The following is a 21,706-nucleotide window of genomic DNA, read 5'->3' on the forward strand; positions in this document are numbered from 1 at the left end:
GAGGGAGGGAGGGAGGGAGGGAGGGGAGAGAGAGAGAGAGAGAGAGAGAGAGAGAGAGAGAGAGAGAGAAAGAGAGAGAGAGAACTGCAATTATTCAGGGGCGAGGGGAGGTGTATAATCTGATGTGACAGTATTTCTGCCTCACGAATACATTGTTGGAAAAAATAATGTTTTAGTCTATATATTTACATGATTTTATTAATATACTACAATTTGTGAACATATGTTGGAAGACGAGTCCATATGAAATTTGGATCATTACTATCATAATCTACAGAAGGATATGGGGATTTGCGATTTTTATAATAATCCGATGGGGCATGCATAACAAATTCCATGCACGACAAGAGTCTTGGTAGCTCCTCATCAGGACCTGTAAATCAGGTAAGTACACCGTCACATTTCTTCAAAGGAAAATATATACAAGTTAGCAATAATGTTAAAATGTCCTAACAAAATTTAGTATTTATGACAGAAAAATTTAGCTTATTCATAGCTGCAAAAGAAGTGCACTGTCAATAAACTCAAATATATTAGACAGGTAGTGTAGTAATGTTTTCTTCAGTGAAGCTAAAAGCAAGAAAATAACTGTTTATCTAGTAACAAACAAATATGCTCTCTCTGATCATGATGCACAGTTAGTTAGGATAAATAAAATACTGCCTCACAGTACGCATAATCCTCAGTGAAAATCAGTTAGAATATTTAATGACTATCATCACAAATGTTCTTAAGAATAGTTTACAAGAGATGACCTGAGATGAAATCTGTAATGAATCAGATGCTACCATAAAATTTAATCTATACCATGATAAATTCACATCATTATTTGAAAATAGCTTTCTGCATACACTAATCAGAAAGGGCTTTAAACAGTTGTGAATAAAATCATGGATATTAGAGAGATTACAGTATCTTGTGTAATGAAGAGAGAAATGTATTTGCTGGCAGGAATAAGTAGAGATCTTGCAGTACTTGTGCACTATAAAACCTACGCAAAATTACTAAGAAAAATTATTTAAAAAATCAAGGAACATGCACATAATATCATAAATCAATAACAGACATAAGGCTATACGAAATGTAGTGAAAGAGGGGATAGGGCAACTACCCGCAGACCAGGGTAACAACGCTGTTGAACTGAATGATATGGTTATAGATGGTGAGTCACAGGTAGCAAATATATTTAATAATCATTTCTTAAAGATAGTAGAAAGCATAACGACAAACAATTCAAGAGAAAAATTACAACATTACGTCCACAACACAACTCTCATAGAATCCAAGAATATGAATGTAGCATCAACTTCTGCTTCTGAAATGAAGAAAATTATACACCTTCTCAAAAATAGAAACTCATCTAGTTTTGATGGGGTTTCTAATAGAGTACCGAAACTTAGTTCCTAAATAATAAACTCTGTCTTATCAGAAACCTGTTATGCATTAGTAAAACATGGCATTTTTCCACAGAGACTGAAATATACTGTCGTCAAACCCCTCTTTAAGAAAGATAGAAGATATATCAATAACTACCTGCCTATTTCACTGCTGACACCATTTTACAAAAATTTTGACATGATGATGTATTCTAGAATAGTATCTCACTTGAGAAACAATAAAATCCTCTGCATATCGTGGTTTGGATTTCAGAAGAGTTGCTCTACAAAGACTGTCATTTAAATATTCACTCGCCAAATTTTACAATCATTAAATAACAAAATAACACCAGCTGGTATTTTCTGTGACCTATTTAAGGCACCTGGCAGTGTGAACCACAATGTTCTCCTAGATAATCTTAACTTTTATGGGATTGATGGTACAGCCAACCAATAGATAATGTGATATCCAACCAAAATAATGTAGGAAGTAGTACTTAGTAATTCAACCAATGTAGTCAACAGACATTCGGACTGCCAATCATGTATAAGGTTCCTAAGGGTCAATCTTAGCACCTGTATTGTTCCTTATATACGTAAATAATATTCCATGTAATGTACAACAAGCAGAGAGAGTTATTTCTGGAGATGACACTTGTATAGTAATCAATCTAAGCACTCGTACAGAAACAGAAAAATTTTAAACAGCATTCTTAGAAGTTACATTGACTGGTTTCCTCTGCTAGTATCATACTCAGTTTTAAAGATGCACAACATATTTGTTCCGCACATCTAGGAGTACTACATCAATGATAAGTGTAATATATGTTGAGGAAATAATACATAGTTTGCAAACTTCAAAAATCTTAGGTGTCATATTGTGGGAGTTTAAACTGGCAAAACCACATTTGGAACTCTTAAAACAAATTAGTTCAGCTGCATTTGCGCTTACAATTAGTGCAAATCTTGAGGAGAGACAATCAGTAAGGTAACATAGTTTGCATATCTTCATTCAATAAGGTCGTATATAATAGTGTCCTGGGGTTTTAAACAACAAAATCTTCATTGCTCCAAAACATGCTGTAAGAATATATGGTGCTCACCCACGATCATCTTACAAAGATCTGTTTAAGAAACTGGGTATTGTGATTACTGCTTCACACTACATCTATTCTATTATGGAGATTATAATAGAGGGAAACATTCCACATGGGAAAAATATATCTAAAAACAAAGTTGATGTGACTTACTAAACAAAAGCGCTGGCAGGTCGATAGATACACAAACAAACACAAACATACACACAAAATTCAAGCTTTTGCAATCAATGGTTGCTTCTTCAGGAAAGAGAGAAGGAGAGAGAAAGTCAAAAGGATGTGGGTTTTAAGGGAGAGGATAAGGAGTCATTCCAATCCCAAGAGCAGAAAGACTTACCTTAAGGGGAAAAAAGAACAGGTATACACTCGAGCACACACACACACACACATCCATCCGCACATACACAGACACAAGCATACATTTGTAAAGGCAAAGAGTTTGGGCAGAGATGTCAGTCAAGGCGGAAGTACAGAGGCAAAAATGTTGTTGAAAGACAGGTGAGGTATGAGTGGCGGCAACTTGAAATTAGCGGAGGTTGAGGCTTGGTGGATAACGAGAAGAGGATATACTGAAGGGCAAGTTCCCATCTCCGGAGTTCTGGCAGGTTGGTGTTAGTGGGAAGTATCCAGATAACCCGGATGGTGTAACACTGTGCCAAGATGTGCTGGCCTTGCACCAAGGCATGTTTAGCCACAGGGTGATCCTCATTACCAACAAACACTGTCTGCCTGTGTCCATTCATGCGAATGGACAGTTTGTTGCTGGTCATTCCCACATAGAAAGCTTCACAGTGTAGGCAGGTCAGTTGGTAAATCACGTGGGTGCTTTCACATGTGGCTCGCTCTGCCTTTGATCGTGTACACCTTCCGGATTACAGGACTGGAATAGGTGGTGGTGGGAGGGTGCATGGGACAGGTTTTACACATCCTTCACGAAATCCTCCCCACTCCACCAAGAGTCTTTCTGCCGTCCACCTAACCTTCGTAACCTCTTAGTTCATCCCTATGAAATCCCCAAACCACCTTCCCCACCCTCTGGCTCCTACCCTTGTAACCGCCCCCAGTGTAAAACCTGTCCCATGCACCCTCCCACCACCACCTACTCCAGTCCTGTAATCCGGAAGGTGTACACGATCAAAGGCAGAGCCACGTGTGAAAGCACCCACATGATTTACCAACTGACCTGCCTACACTGTGAAGCTTTCTCATGTGGGAATGACCAGCAACAAACTGTCCATTCGCATGAATGGACACAGGCAGACAGTGTTTGTTGGTAATGGGGATCACCCTGTGGCTAAACATGCCTTGGTGCACGGCCAGCACATCTTGGCACAGTGTTACACTGTCCGGGTTATCTGGATACTTCCCACTAACACCAACCTATCAGAACTCCGGAGATGGGAACTTGCCCTTCAATATATGCTCTCTTCTCGTTATCCGCCAGGCCTCAACCACCGCTAATTTCAAGTTGCCGCCACTCATACCTCACCTTTCTTTCAACAACATCTTTGCCTGTGTACTTCCGCCTCGACTGACATCTCTGCCCAAACTCTTTGCCTTTACAAATGTCTGCTTGTATCTGTGTATGTGCGGATGGATATGAGTGTGTGTATACCTGTTCTTTTTTCCCCTTAATGTAAGTCTTTCCACTCCCGGGATTGGAATGACTCCTTACCCCTCTCCCTTAAAACCCACATCCTTTCGTCTTTCTCTCTCCTTCCCTCTTTCCTGAAGAATCAACCGTTGGTTGCGAAAGCTTGAATTTTGTGTGTGTGTGTATCTATCGACCTGCCAGCGCTTTTGTTTGGTAAGTCACATCAACTCTATTATGAAGATTGTCGTAAACAATCCACCGCAGTTCAAAAGGAATGATGATGTGCATAATTACAATACAAAAAGGAAAAATGACATTCATTACTCCAAATTAAGGTTGGCTTTAGCACAAAAAGGGGTGTATAATGCTGCAAATAAAATTTTTGATAATTTATCCATGATATTTTGTCTAACAGACAGCAAAGTTAAATTTGAAAATAAACTGAAAATGTTTCTACTTGATAACACCTCCTATTCTGTAGAAGAGTTTTGTAATGTGCAAAAGGTGGTGGGTAGGAATTACTAACACACATTTATAGATTAAAAAACACTTATAAATGTTCAGCATGCAGCCACATTTGCAAATTACTTTGCAATGTGAATGTAAACTGACTCATTCTACATTATTGTGATTTATTGTACAAATGATCCATGGAAAAGGACTAGATATTCACCTAGCATTTCAGTCAACTGTCAACATTTATGCAGCCTGCAACAATATTCTAAGTAAAAATTAAACTAACAATAACAAAAAGTTTGCTATGTTATTTGCTGTAAAAGCAACATATTTCTTTAAGTTTTGTTCTTTTATAGGTGACTGACAACAGGTTATAAGTAAGACTCAACAAGAAGCACAATAGGCACAAATTATTAAAATTCAATTAATCTGCTGCTCCTGTACGACAGCTGACTTTTAATAATGTCTTATAAAGCTAAAACAAAAGCAAGGCCGACCTGCTGTTAGGGCAAATTATTTATTGGTTCCGTAATGTGAAACTAATTGATCTAATTAGTGAAGTTGCCAAGTTTACAAATTTCAACATTCATGCAGCTCTTTGAAATGTTTACTCAAAATAGCTTTTTATTTATGTCACAGTATTCTCCTACAGAAGCTCAGATATTCTGGCATCAAGAGATCTTGCTGACAACTGGTTTTTATCCTATCCAACTAAAAGAGGGGAAAGTGTTTTATTAAGAAACCAGGAGATCGTACACAATGATGATGTTCGGTTTGTGGAGTGCTCAACTGCATGGTCCTTAGCGCCCGTACAGAGGCCCAATTTAAAGACAATTTTTTAACACAGTCCAGTGTAGGCACTGTCATGAATGATGACGACGATGATGATGATGATGATGATGATGACGACGACAATGCAAACACCCAGCCCCAGGCAGATAAAATCCCCAACCCGGCTGGGAATCAAACCTGCAACCCCGTGATCCAGGGGCAGAGTACACAAAAAACACATTTTCAGAAGGGGGAATAATCACTACAGGTGTACCACAGTAATCAATATTGAGTCCACCCTTTTTCTTGTTATGCATAAATGATATGCCATGATATATCCAATAGGCTGAAATAGTTCCTGAATCGCAAGTATTATAATTGAGACTGATTGTGGAACTTCAACACTTGCAAATGTAAATTGGCCCAAGCATAAGCTCCACCTCAACATTAGCCACATACTTAATTTTGAAGGGGGTAAAAAGAAACGTAGTGGAGAAAAATGTATATTATATTATCCGTTCACAAAAACTGTTCACAATACGTTCATTATTTACCACTTTTTTTAATTTTTTTATTTTTTTAATGCTGTTATGAAGATAAATTACAGAGATTTATCAGCCTTCTGTAATCAAAATCTGCACTGATGTCACTGTTAAGTTCACTAATGGTATTTGTTTCACTGCTGTCAATATTTCCATTACTCTCTGCAAAGTACGTTCTGGTCGTTACCAACCAGGGATTGAAAGACAGCACATATTGAAATCTATGATGGCAGTGTCTCGTACGACTGTGAGCCACAAAGAAAGAATATACTCACGCATAAGGATGACTGATGGATTATTAATCTTGTCAGATCGCAAGAGAGGGTGATCTGCCTGTAAAAACCAATACAATGGAAAATCCAGAGTAGAATGTAAAAATATTTTGAAAAGGAAAGTTGCTGCTCACCATATTATAGCAGAGATGCTGAGCCACAGGTAGGCACAACAAAAAGACTGTCCCAAATAACGCTTTCAGCCTGTAAGGCCTTTGTCAAAAATAGACGACACACACACACACACACACACACACACACACACACACACACACACACACATTGCGAGCTGAAGCACGAGTGCGTAATGGGAGTGGCGACTGGGTGGGGGTAAGGAGGAGGCTGGGGTGGGGAGGGGGAGGGATGGTAGGTTAGGGGTGGTGGATAGGGAGCAAGCCGGGACAAGGTGGAGAGGGTATGGCAGCTACATTCAGTCGGGAGGTTAGACGGAGGGCAAGGGAGAGGTGAAAGTGGGGAGAGGGGATAGTGGAAAAGGAGAGAAGTAAAAAGACTGGGTGCAATGGTGGAATGAGGGTTGTATAGTGCTGGAATGGGAACAGGGAGGCTGGATGGGTGGGGACAATGGCTAACGAAGGTTGAGGCCAGGAGTGTTACGGGAATGTAGTATTCAGAGTGGTAGGAAATTCCTGTTACAGACTTCTAGAACTTGTAGCAGGGAGTGAGTATATTATATTTTTAATAGGAACCCAGGTCCAGAAACATCATCCAATGAGACTACAGAGCATCAAAGGTATAAGCGCGGCCGTCTGTAAATCATCACGGGGTGATTGCGTGATGATGTTACAGACTTTCTAGGATGTTGGAGAATGATAAATGTATTAACTTGAAGTAAGGATCTCTGTACCGGAAACAAACGAGTTGAAAGTTATAAACAAAAACCGTTCTGACACTTCTGACAGTTGAATACATGTACCAGTTCTTGTGTTGCGAAGAGTGTAGGGTTGGTAGCTTTCAGTGGTGGTAGTGTGGACAAAAACAAGGAAAAATGTCCAATAAACATGAGCTCTAAAGTGCGTACCTTAACAGCTATGAACACTTGCTCAGTAGAGGAGATGTGTTTCACATTAGCAAAGATGAACGAATGGTCATAGCTCTTCAAGTATTCAATTTAGAGTCCACATTTATTTGACATTTTCTTCTCATTTTTGTCCACACTACCACCACTGAAAGTTACCAGCCCTACACCCTTCACAACACAAGAACCGGTACATGTATTCAACTGTCGGAGGTATTAGAAGGGTTTTCATTTATAGCTTTCAACTCGTTCGTTTCCAGTACAGGGATCCTTACTTCAAATTAATACATTTATCGTTCTCCATCATCCTAGAAAGTCTGTAACATCACCACGGAATCATCACATGTATACGTACATTTACAGATGCCTGCACCTATAACTTTTATGCTCTGTAGTCTCATTGAATGACGTTTCTCGACATGGGTTATTATTTAAAATACAATGTACTCACTCCCTTCTACAAGTCCTAGAAGTCTGTAACGGGAATTTCCAACCACCCTGTATATTGCAGGGTAAGTTCCCACCTGTGGATTTCAGAAAAGCTGGTGTTGGTGGGAAGGATCCATATGTTACAGGCTGTGAAGCACTCACTGAAATGAAGAATGTCATGTTTGGCACCGTGCTCAGCAACCAGGTGGTCCACTTGTTTCTTGCCACAGTTTGTCGGTGCCATTCATGCGGACAGACAGCTTGGTGGTTGTCATGCCCACATACAATGCAGCACAGTGGTTGCACCTTAGCTTGTAGATCACATGCCAGGTTTCACAGGTAGCTCAGCCTTTGATGGGATAGGTGATGTTTGTGATCGGACTGGGGTAGGTGGTGGTGGTGCGAGGATGTACGGGACAGGTCTAGCATCGAGGTCTATTATAGGGGTATGAGCTGTGAGGTAAGGGGATGGGAGCAGGGGTTGTGTAGGGGACAGTATTTTTTTTTTTTTTTCAGCAATTCAGCATCTCTGCTATATGGTGAGTAGCAACTTTCTTTTTCATAATATTGGAGTCGATCTTTAAAATGACAACTTCAGTCACCTGTATTTTGAAGTCATAACTCTAGATATAACAACTAGGTCTGTCTTCAAATGCAGCAACTTCATACAGTGTGTCCATGAATTATCTTTACAACTTTAAAACTACATATTAACAAATAGCTTTCAATATGTGATAAGATAACTCAGAAGGTTCTTTTTACTGTCCAGGTGATGCAACTTTGATGCAATATTGATCTTGAAAACCTGATAAAATGCGGATGACACAGGAGAAAGCTTTCTTTGGGCAAAATTTTATAATTCAGAATAACAAAAGGGGGAGGTTTCCTACTCCTGTGGCTTGATTCATACACACGATGTCTAATACTGAAATGTAACAAAACTTCTTCCTGTGCCGTTTTGTGAAGGATCTGGTGTACCAAACAATGGTCGACACCTACAAGACTTGAAGCCATGCATTCATGGTGCATTTGACATTTGATCATATCACCATGGAGATCTCGAATTGTCTTTCCACTACGGGTGCACACATTGATGAGCATGAATAAGGGGGAAAAAAAGCACTTTACTAGTTTTCTTATCACATGTTGAAAACCATTTATCAATACCTAGTACAGTTTTAAAGCTATTAAAGCCATAGGTCATAAAGATAATTTACAGGCACCCTGTATTTTATTTCATATGTGAGGAGGATTTTTAAAGGCATTCAGTACCAGTATAGCTCTCTTACTGAGCTGCACACAAGTCTGTAATTCCAAACAGCAGCTAACTACTTCATCACTGTAGTGTTGTCCATACATTTTACTTGACGGAGGATCACTAACCACTTACAGAAATTTTCTTTGGGCAAAATTTTATAATTCAGAATAACAGGGGGGGGGGGGGGAAGGTTTCCTACTCATTTAGTAATAGCCAATATGACACTTAATTAGATACTCTGTGTCCCTTTATACACTGAAGCGCCAAAGAAACTGGTACAGGCACGCATATTCAAATACAGAGGTATGTAAATAGGCAGAATACGGCCCTGCAGTCGGCAGCGCCTAGATGAGACAAGTGTCTGGCGCAATTGTTAGATTGGTTACTGCTGCTACAATGGCAGGTTATCAAGATTTGAGTGAGTTTGAATGTGGTGTTATAGTCTGTGCATGAGCAATTGGACACAGATCTTGAGGTAGTGATGAAAAGGGAATTTTCCCATTAGACAATTTCACAAGTGTACCATGAATATCAGGAATCTGGTAAAACATCAAATCTCCAACATTGCTGCAGCCGGAAAAAGATCCTGCAAGAACGAAACCAACAATTGAAGAGAATCATTCAACATGACAGAAGCGCAACCCTTCCACAAATTACTGCAGATTTCAATGCTGGGGTATCAGCAAGTGTTAGCATGTGAACAGTCCAATGAAACATCATCAATATGGTCTTTTGGAGCCAAAAGCCCACTCATGTGCCCTTGACGACTGCACAACACAAAGCTTTACACTTCGCCTGGGCCCCTCAACACAGACAAAGAAGCCTGATGCCTGGAAACATCTTTCCTGGTCGGACAAGTCTCGTTTCAAATTGTATTGAGCAGATGGACGTGCACGGGTATGGATGAAACGTCATGAATCCATGGAATCTGCATGTCAGCAGGGGACTGTTCAAGGTGGTGGAGACACTGTAATGGTATGGGGCATGTACAGTTGGAGTGATATGGGACCCTGATGTGTCTACATATGACTGACAGCATCCTGTCTGATCACCTGCATCCATTCATGTCCATTGTGCATTCCAATGGACTTTCACAATTCCAGCAGGACAACGTGACATCCCACATGTCCATAATTGCTACAGAGTGGCTCCACCAACATTATTCTGAGTTTAAACACTTCCTCTGGCCACCAAACACCTCAGACATGAACATTATTGAGCATATCTGGGACGCCTTGCAATGTGCTTTTCAGAAGAGATCTCCACCCTGTCATACTCTTACGGATTTATGGATAACCCTGAATGATTCATGGTGTCAGTTCCCTCCAGCACTACTTCAGACATTATATGAGTCTATGTCACATGGTGTTACAGCACTTTGTGCTGTATTACTCAGCATGTTTCGAAAGAAGGGTATCTTATCAACACAACTGACATGTGTAAGTGGTAAGAGTACCACTGCCACATTTAGATTACATGGAATGGTTTCTCCATAAAATCAGTCTCTGTGCTATAGGAGGACTTTGCTGGATACAGGGGCCACTTCTCTGCATACATTTATGGCACCAACTGACCCTCCTATGGAATATTGTTTGTGATATATTTAAGAACTTTGCAATGTCCAAGGCCTTTTCAGGATGATTTGTCGAGAGCTAGGTATGCCATCATTTTTTATCTTCTACGAAAGGGAAGAACCCTAGCTTCAAGTACAGGATATGTTCCAGGTTTGGGGCCCTTTGCAGGATTTTCATGATGAAATGATACTTAATGTGATCGAAAGATGTATATTAGATTTCCTCTGATCAATACTTCTTTCAGATTCTCTAGCAGATGTACTCATCACATAACTAATAACTATGACATTGAAATATCCATCATAACTGCATCAAATTCTTAAGTTTGTTGATGTCGTTTTCTTATTGTCACCATTTATTGGTAAATAGTACGTTCTACTCTTTTAGTTTGAAAAAATCTGTGCCTGTCATGGCATAAAATAATGTAACTCTGAGTATCGTACCAGTTGCTGCCTAGACGGAATATCAACACTCAAAGACTGTTGCACTGTTCAATCGTATACAATGACTAATTTCCAAATATTGGTGATAGTGTTGCCCCATTCTGAATTAAGGAATGAGAAGTATAGTTGATGTTTCAATGACTGTGCAAATAGGCCATGACCTGGCTGAATTTTGAGGGAAAAAAATGTAACTTCTATTAGGGCCAGTTGCTACAAATGGAGTTTCATGGAACTTAAATAAACACAACATAAGCAATACTGCGCAGCAAAATGCCTGACCACACCATTAGAAATAATGCATGGAGGTAAATCATAATGGAAATTCAATATTCAAAATTATTATGTTTCTAATAATGTAAATAAAATAGAAAGAAACTTCCACATGGGAAAAATATATTAAAAACAAAGATTCCAAGACTTACCAAGCGGGAAAGCGCCGGTAGACAGGCACAATAAAATAACACACAAACACACACACAAAATTTCTAGAGTGCACGAGTATATACCTATCCTTTTTTCCCCCTAAGGTAAGAAGAAATTTTGTGTGTGTGTTTGTGTGTTATTTTATTGTGCATGTCTACCGGCACTTTCCCGCTTGGTATGTCTTGGAATCTTTGTTTTTAATATATTATTATGTTTTTATATTGATAAGAACGTGACTGGAATTTACATATAACAGACCAAAACTTCTCCTCATGGTGGCACCTTTCTAATACATAACATTTCACAAGACACCTTTCCACCAATATTTCATTTCTAGGTAGAGTACAATTCTACATTAAATACCTGGCAGTAGGACTCTATGGTGGGTGATGGTTCCAGGTGAGAAACTCAACAACTGACCACACAAGGAGTGTGGGTACACAAACTCAAGGGGTAGAAGCCTGTCTGATGCCAGAAGATGCCAGTATTACAAAACCAAACATTTATTGTTCACAAAACACAACAGTTGATGTACCAACATTCAGGCAGTCAGTGCTGGCGGGAGCACAGGCTGTTAAGTGCCTGCCTAGTATATGCTGACCAGGGGGCAGTCCATAGCCACAATGGCAGTGGCAGAGTTAAGAGTGTCAGCACCAAAGTCGTCATGAGATCTTTGCTCCACGGAGTTAGTGAATGTTGCCAGCTGCACTGCCCAAGACCGCCAACAGATTCCTGTAGATGATGACCAAGGTACCTACGATCCTGTCGTGGACTGCACACAGGAAATGAGTCTACCAGCTTATGCAGAGAAGCACCGTGGCCTCCTGGTATGAGAGAGATCAGCAGCTTCGAAGTTGGTCACAGGAATGGACATGGGCGGCAGTGGTGTCATGCCAACACAATGACAGATGATAATCTGTTCTTAGGTAGTGCCCTCATAGCTAGACCTTCAGATGGTCTGCCGGATAGTGGTTCCCACAGCTCCCCAACAGTCAGTCCTGCAGCTCATAGTGACCAAGTGGAATTCCAGCAAGAAAGGATCTCTGCTGGGGTGGAAATGCAGCAAAACTATGAGTTAACTTTGACTTAGGTGAGGGTACATAAATATGAGATTTGGTACTTAAAAGGCAGTTGTTTTTCAGGTCTGCTAGTTCCTCCACTTTGTTGTTGAAGTTCTGAAAAGTGTAAAAAGAATTCTGTCAAATCATACTGGTTTATATTGAGTAATGGGAAACATCCATTCAACCTCTTTTTCAATCACACGTAATGGTCGTGAATCAATGGTTGTATTTTTTTACAAACTGCTGATTTATATGTCAGTGAAACCATTTCAAAATTGTCTTCACCCTCCCTCCAGCCATACCTGATGACTTTGTAAAATATATCACTCTTAAAGCAGTAAAATAATGACATGCCATGAATGGAACAATGAAACGAACTGAGGGAAAAGTGTGCAACATCCTCAAACTATTGCCCTTGAGCAGCTTGTTAAGACATGGACCAACAGAGTGTGGTGGTGTGCACCAGAAGAGGAGAGAAATCTAGTGCCATAACTGGAAGTAACATGTATAAAATATTGGAATTATATATATATAGATCACTTGTTTAATATGCATTCTATGGTTACACTAAATGAACAGGAAAGGATGCTTTGAATTATTTTAGCACAAGTTTTTCATTTGTTTTACATTCCGAATTTACTAGTGTAGTGGCACCCTTGATGTTACTACTATCATATCGGTGTGTTGATGCACCCAGTTTGGAAAGCTGTGGTCTAAGCTCTGCAACATTTGCAATTTTGTATTAGATAGAATTACTTTTCCCATTTTCACTCACTAATGTTTTGTTGCCTCATATTCTGCTATAACTTCTCATTCAGTAACATGTGTTTGTTTCATGGAAGCATTCAATAAGAATAATATGCACTATCCACTCTAGAATCTGTTGTAGATAGCTCTTAAAAGTTTGGCATACTGGCAACAGTTTCACATTACACTTATTCCATATATGGGTGAACATTAATAAAACTGACAAACTGCAGGGATGGATACCTGACTGGAAATAGAGCAAGGAAGATCCTGTTAACATGTGTCTGGAAATGCATAACTGCCGCAGTAGATGGCCCTACTGAATGATAGTCCTCTGACAACGTGCCATGTGTTCCTTGTATGATGTAGGCTGTGCGATAGATGCAGCACATTGTAAGCAACAGAATTGTCACGTATTTCTTTTGGAAACAAACCAAGATGGTGTTTATGTACGGCCACACAGATGGAAATGGTCAAGAAGCAGCTTCGCTATACCAAAACCTGTACCCTTACAGACACCAACCACATCACACAACATTTAAAGCCCTTTTTGGGTGCTTCTGTGATAATGGGTCCTTTCAGACAGATGAACACGCTGGGAGGCTGCAGACTGTGTGGGCGCCAGATTTGAAGGACCAAGCTCTACAGGATATTGAGATGAATCCTAGTACAAGCTCAAGGTAAGTGCCCAACCAACACGGTATAAGCCATAGTACTATTATGTGTATCCTGCATGAGATGCTTCCCATATAGAGGCCACTCTGAATATCTGTTGTGACATGGATGCGGTGTGTGTGTGTGTGTGTGTGTGTGTGTGTGTGTGTGTGTGTGTGAGAGAGAGAGAGAGAGAGAGAGAGAGAGAGAGAGAGAGAGAGAGAGAGAGAGAGAGTCGTGTAATTGTGTAAATGGTCAACATGTTGCCACATTTTTTTTATAACTGACTCTTTATGCCTGCTAGAAAGAAGTTGTGATTACGATGCCTGAAACATCAAATAACTAGTTATTATAGTTAAAGCAAAATCAATCAATCTTTAATGAAATTTTTTTACTATGTACATAAGTTGTGATGAATTTATATAAAACCATTTATAATACAAAAAGCTATTTCATCATCATGTATGAAAAATATTCTTAACTTCTGTAGAGGTGTAGAAACATCAAAGTTGAATAATACTATGGGGAGGTCAAACAGGAAGCCAGTTCTATAAATCAGTTAACCTTCTACCCCTAAATTAAATTCCCGGGAAAAAATTTGAGGCAAAATACACATCACTCACTTCCGAAGACATCTAAGCAATTTGCGGCAGGGGTGAAGGATTGGAGAGGAGGAGGGGGGCAGGGGCAGAGAAAGACTGCTTAACCAGACATAATCAACATGTATGTAATGCACAGTAATCCCAAATTGTGAAAAACTAGCTGTTGACAATATACGAAATCTATATACTGATGAGTGTGATTTGCACCTGGAGAAATTGAACATGTCAAAAAAAGTTATATCACAGAGAACTTACATGCAACATATGAAACAAACACACCAGAGGAAATGAGTTCAAACAACACTTTAAGTTTAGTTTAATGCTCTCACTGAAGACCTAATTCACCAAAAATATATAACTTAGGTTGGGTGCAATTAACTGAACTAGTCCTGATGTCTATGTGAAATTGCAGCAGCTACTGCCTATAAGAGAAATAGAATAAACTTCCTAATTAAAGGTGAGTCAATCTCATAAACAATTAATTGGATTCTTTGAATTCAAAATATTAATCATAAAACCAATGTGTGCAAAGGCTTGTACAATAATGGGTAATAGCACATAATAAACAAGCAAAACACACACACACACACACACACACACACACACACACACACACACACACACACACACACACACACACACAAAAGCAAATGTACGAGCAGAGGATCTGAGAGGGGGATAGAGGGAGGATCTTTTGTATAGTGTAAGCTTGCTTGCTTAGTTACCAATTATGTAGGTTGATGGATCAAATCCCTCATTGGGATCAGGACTGGCAGTGGTAGGAATGAGCCACGTCAGAACACAGCTTTTTTCACAGTACTGATCTGTAAGAAGACCTCTTATTTGGGCATAATATAATCCACCATCAATGTCCTGCACAGAGACTATGTCTCCAACCTGGAAATAGCTACCCTGAAATTATAAAAGTACTTCTCATAAAACAAGCTTCAAGTAGAAAACAAGGATATGCATGAAATCAGAAAAAGTACTATTATTATTCTACCAAATAACTTATATACCCTCATAAATGAATCATATTACAGACAAAATAAACTTATGAGTTATAGTTTCACCCTCCTACTGACAAAAACATAAAATCAGTTTTTTAACATTTTTATGCAGAGACAGCATTTATATAAGAATATACAGCCTACAGTTGCAGATTAACTTTATCGTTTACCTAGGTTTCAACGTTAGTAATAACCTCTTCTTCAGAACCTGCAACACGTTAATATTATAATGCGCTAGTAAATTATATTAGATATGGTCATCCTACAGGATGCAATGTGTAGTACTTACGTAAAATATTATTTAAATGTGTGCCTAAAACAGGCCACGTCCTGAATGAACTTCATAAAACTTGATGCATAACCATAAGGTTTTGTCACTTCTATTAAACCAGCTGCCGAATAGTCACTTTAAGCCCGTTGTATTAAAGATAGAGGCAATTTACTGAACGATCAACTGTATCTAAAAAATAGAGCATACTTCGAAGGCTTCCAGCCTATACTAGGCTTACAATAATTCACAATGCATGTGACCTCACAGCTTCTGTAATAATAGATCCTTTCCTACAGATGTTCATACGAGATTTGTTGGTCAGTTTAGAAAGCTCTGTAGTAGAATGTAAAACATAGTCATGCTGGATACTGTAATTAACTTACAATAGTAAAATATAAAATTAATTCATAGCAAAAAGGTTATCTGACGTGTACATAATAAGAGTTTGATTCCATAAGTCTCGCGCATGCGCGCCGCCCTCTGTGAGGCAGACCACAAAGCCCTCGCGGTCTGCAGTCTCTAGTCACACGACGAGGCCCATACAATGGGCTTAAAGTGAATTTTCTACAGCTGGTTCAATAGAAGTGACAAAATCTTATGGTTATGCATCAAGTTTTATGAAGTTGATTTAGGACATGGCCTGTTTTATGCCAACATTTAAATAATATTTTACGTAAGTACTACACATTGCATCCTGTAGGATGACCATATCCAATATAATTTACTAGCGCATTATAATATTAACGTGTTGCAGGTTCTGAAAAAGACGTTATTACTAACGTTCAAACCTAGGCAAACGATAAAGTTAACCTGCAACTGTAGGCTGTATATCCTTATATAAAATCAGTTGCTTGTGATTTTAATCAAACATGTCTAAATGTTTATGAAATTCTGTAAGAGGCTTTACTTTTATTTTCTTAGCTTGAAGAGAGAACTAAACAAATCTCATTTATTCTCATAAAATGTATACTGATTAGTTTGAAACAATAAGAACTGTATCAAGATATGAAACTAGTTAACAGCTTGTCATATTGAAGACTATGACATTGTCATTTTTAATGCTGCTTCAATATCCATATCATTTGGATGCCTGTCCACCCCAAAGCAACAGACTCACAACACAGAGCTATTGAACTGGTTCCCCTGCACATCCTCCATTATGGCAAGCCTCCTGATGTAGGTGTTCACTAATCCTCATTCATCATGCGTCCTTTCATTCTTTCCACTTTTGTTATTCTCTTTTTTTTTCAAATATAGTACTCTCTCTCTCTCTCTCTCTCTCTCTCTCTCTCTCTCTCTCTCTCTCTGACACACACACACACACACACACACACACACACACACACACACACACACACACACATACAGAAAACTACTTTTGCAGCTAAGTTTAGCGATTATTACCAGAACAAACGCCCAATTTTCTGTTGCCACTGGGAGCAATCTGTCTCCAAATTAAGAGGTAAAATGAAGATGCAACAGTGACTCCACTCCCTGCAGCCCTTTTTTTTTATTAGAACACATATATTAACAGGCATCCCAGTCATAAGCTTTCCTGGGCAATGTGTTATTAAAACCTTAATGGAAGAGGATATGAAACCAAATTTGTTCATGACATACTTTCAAGGTTGACAAAACAAGGTACATTACAAGAAGCACTGGAGGTCACCTCCAATCACAAGTTCAACATGGTGTTGCACATTTATGAATGTTGCTGCCAGAGTATTGGGTGTGGCTGTCTGGATGTCATGGTGGATGGTGCATGATTTGTTCTTTTACACATACCTGTAATGTGACATGTGACCCTACAAAAAATGGGGGAGGGAGTGGGAGGGTAACTTATGTGACCATTGGGGCTATAATCCTGTGAAAATTACACTGTCAGGGAAAAGTGACTCCAACACAGTAGTACTAGCTTTACACATGTGATGTGGCATGATGCACCATCTTGTTGGTAGCAGCCAAGTGTCAGTTCCTTATCATCCAAATGATTCATAAATTAGTTGTTAGACTTCACTAGTGACAGTAGCGTAAAAAAAAAAGGGGGGGGGTCTGCTGATGTGCTGTTGTTTCAATGCACAGAACAAATGAATAAAGAGGTTCCTCAATGACTGCAAGTGGGTTGTCACTACTGCCTAAATGTGTGTTCATGTATCCTGACAAGTGAGACCATGCTTCATTACTGTATCATGTGCACTACCAGATCCCTGGCTTTTCAGTGATAACGCTTAAACCAATAGCAATATTTTAGAAATTTATCGCTATCAGTCTGCAACAGCTCATGAACAACTGTAAACTTATAGGGATTCAAGCCTGCTTTCTAAGGAGCCCCAGGACATATGTTATGCAATAGTCCAGATTCCTGCAATTAACAGCGAAGAGACTTTTTGGGTGACCAACACCAACAACTGCGTATCTCACTCACACTTTCTTCTGATAACTGCAGTTGCCTCACACCATGCAGCTCTAACAATGTTCCCTCTGTCTCCATGCCGATCTAGCAATGTTTCCTTTGGCTCTGTTTTGTCACCAAACCTTGGATGCAGTATTTAGATGGTTTACATAGATCACTGAAATATTCTAAAAACAATCACTGATGTGTCTTGAAGGTACCTCTTATGCAATATTGTTTCACAAGAAACACACACTCTTCAACAGAATATCGATACAGGAGCAAGTCATGCAGAAAACCACAAACAGTAAGCCATGCCACACAAATGCAAGATGTGAGACCCACACAAAGCTCACAGAACCTCAATGCTGCCACATTTCATAAGTGCTGCCACATTGAGTTATGTGAGAACATATGCCATGAAATTCAATACTCTGGCAGCAACATCAAGAACATGCAGAACTGTGTACACAGGTGGGGACAAATCAATTAGTGCACCTTCATTTCTCAACCATTTTTAACGGTATGTCATATGCAAATTTGGATTCATATCCTCTTCTATTAAGATTTTACTTACTTTTCTCAGGACCCCTTACAAATGGGACCAACTATACTAAGGAAGAAAGGTATTTGGAATTTTTAATAGATCAGACTTCAGCTGCACAATTTAATTGTGACAAATGAAAAATGTGTCAGGATGGGACTCAAACCTGGATTTCCCACTTCACGGGAGTGGTTACCTTAACCATTTCAACTATCCTAGCATGCCTTCATGACTGTCCCAAACTTCCATATATCACTTGCACAATTTTTGTGATTCCCACACAGGAGATACTTCATTATTATTGTTGCAGCCTGTTGAAACACCAAAAGTACCAATAAAATACCTTCTGAATTTGTAAGCTTTATTACAGAAAGTATGGTTAATATATAATGGACATAATAGTGTATTTATTTCTGACTGTATATGGCTAACTGTAAATATTGTAAATTACTGGGTAACAGCCAAGGAAACTTTATTTGAATGTATCAATAGCAATGATGAAGTGACAGTAGCTGTGTTATTGTTTATCTTTGCATATGGAGTGTGTCTGCCTTGCTGTGAGCAAGAGGAAGCAGAGCAGCTTGAGTCATGAAAGAGTGCGGAACCGTCTGTTCGGCGCTGCCGCAGATGCGGTGTGCAGCTATGATTGTGCCAGTGTGGACACACCTACTTCATTAAGCTTCAAGTTTTGGGAGCATGGTAGGAGCAGGCAGGCAGAGGAAGCTACAATTCTAACAATTGGCTGTCTCATAATTATCCGTGGCTCTGGAAATGACTCGTGGTTTGCAAATGACAGCAGTTCAGCATTGTCGTTGGCTACATTTCTGTCGTCTGCACAGCTACAACATGATAGGACTTTTAACAGACAGAATTACTAATATTGTACAGACATTACCCAGTGACATTTCTTTCACAAACTTTAATAATTTTATTGAATAATAAACTGCAGTAGCCAAAACTTTCAGGTCAACTGTGTTGTCATTGTCCTCCTCAGACATTATTGCCAAGCATAGTCCCTTTCCTTTCCATACAATCATCTTGTGTTGTAAAAATATGAAAATTGATTAACTATTTGCTGCCAGTTTTGTTTGTTTGTTAATGACCAGTTTCAGTCTACATTTTGCTGCCTCAGTAACTGTTCATTCTTGTATTGTATGACAGAGGCTTAACAAATTTGCAAATTTTGAATATTAACTCCATTCAAAGTAATGTAAAATGTCATTGGCAAAACTAACAACTAAAGATACAGAACAAATTAAGAGGCGGAAATTTCATTTATTTTGTATTTAGCTTAGCAAGTGATTTCTGCTGACTTGGTAAGTACCTTACTGCTTGTAAGTTAAAAGTAAATTAAACTGCTCAAATGCTTAAAGAAAATCAAATTCAATTTTGAATAATTAAAAGTAAATTGCTTGCCCTTTTCCAAATTTTGGATTATGTTACGCTGAGGTTACAGAAAGTAATTTTTTTCACGCAACAGTGTTTCAGTTACAGCCAGTCATTTATTTAACCAGTAACTTTATTTAACTTTGCTGTCAAAATTAGATTAAGTAACTGCAAACTCAATGCTTTCCAATTAATTTCATTTCCTCATAAACTGCTGTGTTGTGGAAAAGCGTAACAACTTTCTGTTGCTACACCAGCGATTATTTGCTTAATTTTCTTTGTCATTACCTTTCTTAAGAGTCTGGAGATTCAGTGCCCTAGTGGGTTGGTAACTGTTTAATTACCCCTTTCTTGCTAATCAGTATTTTCTGTATTATCAGTATTTTTTTGTATAAAAATATTAAGTGGTATCCTTTTCCCCCTGCACAGTTTGTGAGCGATTGCACTATATTTCACTCTATTCAAAACCATCATCAGTATTTAGATTAGGTTTAGAATAGATTCTTCCTTCGGAAGGCACTGAAGCAGAAACCGCTTTCATCAGAAAAAAACAACAGACCTCCAGCCTGCCCTCCAACGAGCTCTCACATCGGTTTGGGGTTGGAGAAATGTTCACTACAGGGTATCTGGCTTGGAACTGTCCTTTAAGTAATGAATTTGTAACATTTTGTTGTGTCACTGCAGTGCCAGCTACTGCTCACATTGCTGCTACAGATGTAGTGTGATGCACCAGAGCCATACGCCGAACACAATGGTCTTCCCGCTCGACAGTACCACGTGGCCGGCCAGAGCCCAATCTTCTTATGACTTTTTGATTCATGCTTATAGTGGTGCAAATATCAAAACAATAAGTGAAATTGAAAAGTTTTATGTGAAGAAGAACGAACACAAGACCAAAAACTGCAAGATTACCGTGACAACAATATGGATAATCCATCTGTATTGAACTCCATCATTGAACGTCACTTGTTTCTGAATGTAAGCACCTGAAGATGGGCAAAAGCCTGAAACCGGTCGTGCTGTAAATAAATACCTTCAATTGTGACTGGTAGCGGTTTTCATTCAACACCCTGAAAGGAACAGTCACGTAGTTCATCTGCATCCATTATGGGTAAAATTCAATTCTTGGACATTCTGACTTCAGGGCATGTCACCATTTTTGCAAAGTGCCTTCACAGTGAATGCGCATCGACTGTGGCTATACAGTCGAGAAACCCAGTGAGCAGAGGGGCCCTGTAGTCTAAGAAGGTCATCATGACATTCTCAAAACTTGAGTGAACAGCTTTGGATTTCTTTGGCCAGGAAGATGTAGGAAGTTTCCAATGTTGGCTTTGCCATTTGTTCTTGGGCTGTTGGATGGAATCAACGTTTTGCACAATAACAGCCAGCCCCACACTGCCAATCAGATGAAGGCTATGTTCCAATGATTTAGCTGGAAAACACTGCAACGTCCTCCATACAGCTGGGATCTTTTACAGTATGATTTTCGCATCCTTGGTGACATGAAGAGACACTTGCTTGGACATTGGTTTCAGTCAGAAAAGGTACATGCGTAGGTGCTGTTGTGGATTTGTCAGAAGCCAACCGTGTTCTAGAAAAAAGGAATTCCCTGTACTAAATTGATAATCTCATTTCCTAGTAGGATAAATGTCTTAATGTGTGTGGTGATTACTTCTGAATTGAACCATTCCATGGTCCCATTGATGTTATGAAGATCAACGAATGACTGTATGCAAAATAAGTTAATTTACTAATTTGTATGAGCCAA

General features: G+C 39.1%; 1 protein-coding gene across 1 annotated transcript in view; it reads right to left on the reverse strand.

Moving 5' to 3' along the window:
* Positions 1-178: 178 nt before the first annotated feature.
* Positions 179-21,706, reverse strand: part of LOC126346251 (GATA zinc finger domain-containing protein 1) — a 50,514-nt gene continuing 28,986 nt past the window's right edge. Inside the window, exons 3-4 of the mRNA XM_050002171.1 lie at positions 15,061-15,247; positions 179-373 (exon numbers count right to left, since the gene is read on the reverse strand). Of these exons, the coding sequence (XP_049858128.1) occupies positions 207-373; positions 15,061-15,247 (354 nt within the window). The 3' untranslated portion in view covers positions 179-206. The remainder of the gene's footprint in view (positions 374-15,060; positions 15,248-21,706) is intronic.

This window comes from Schistocerca gregaria, chromosome 1, assembly GCF_023897955.1.
Source record: "Schistocerca gregaria isolate iqSchGreg1 chromosome 1, iqSchGreg1.2, whole genome shotgun sequence".
NCBI classification, from domain to species: Eukaryota; Metazoa; Arthropoda; class Insecta; order Orthoptera; family Acrididae; genus Schistocerca; species Schistocerca gregaria.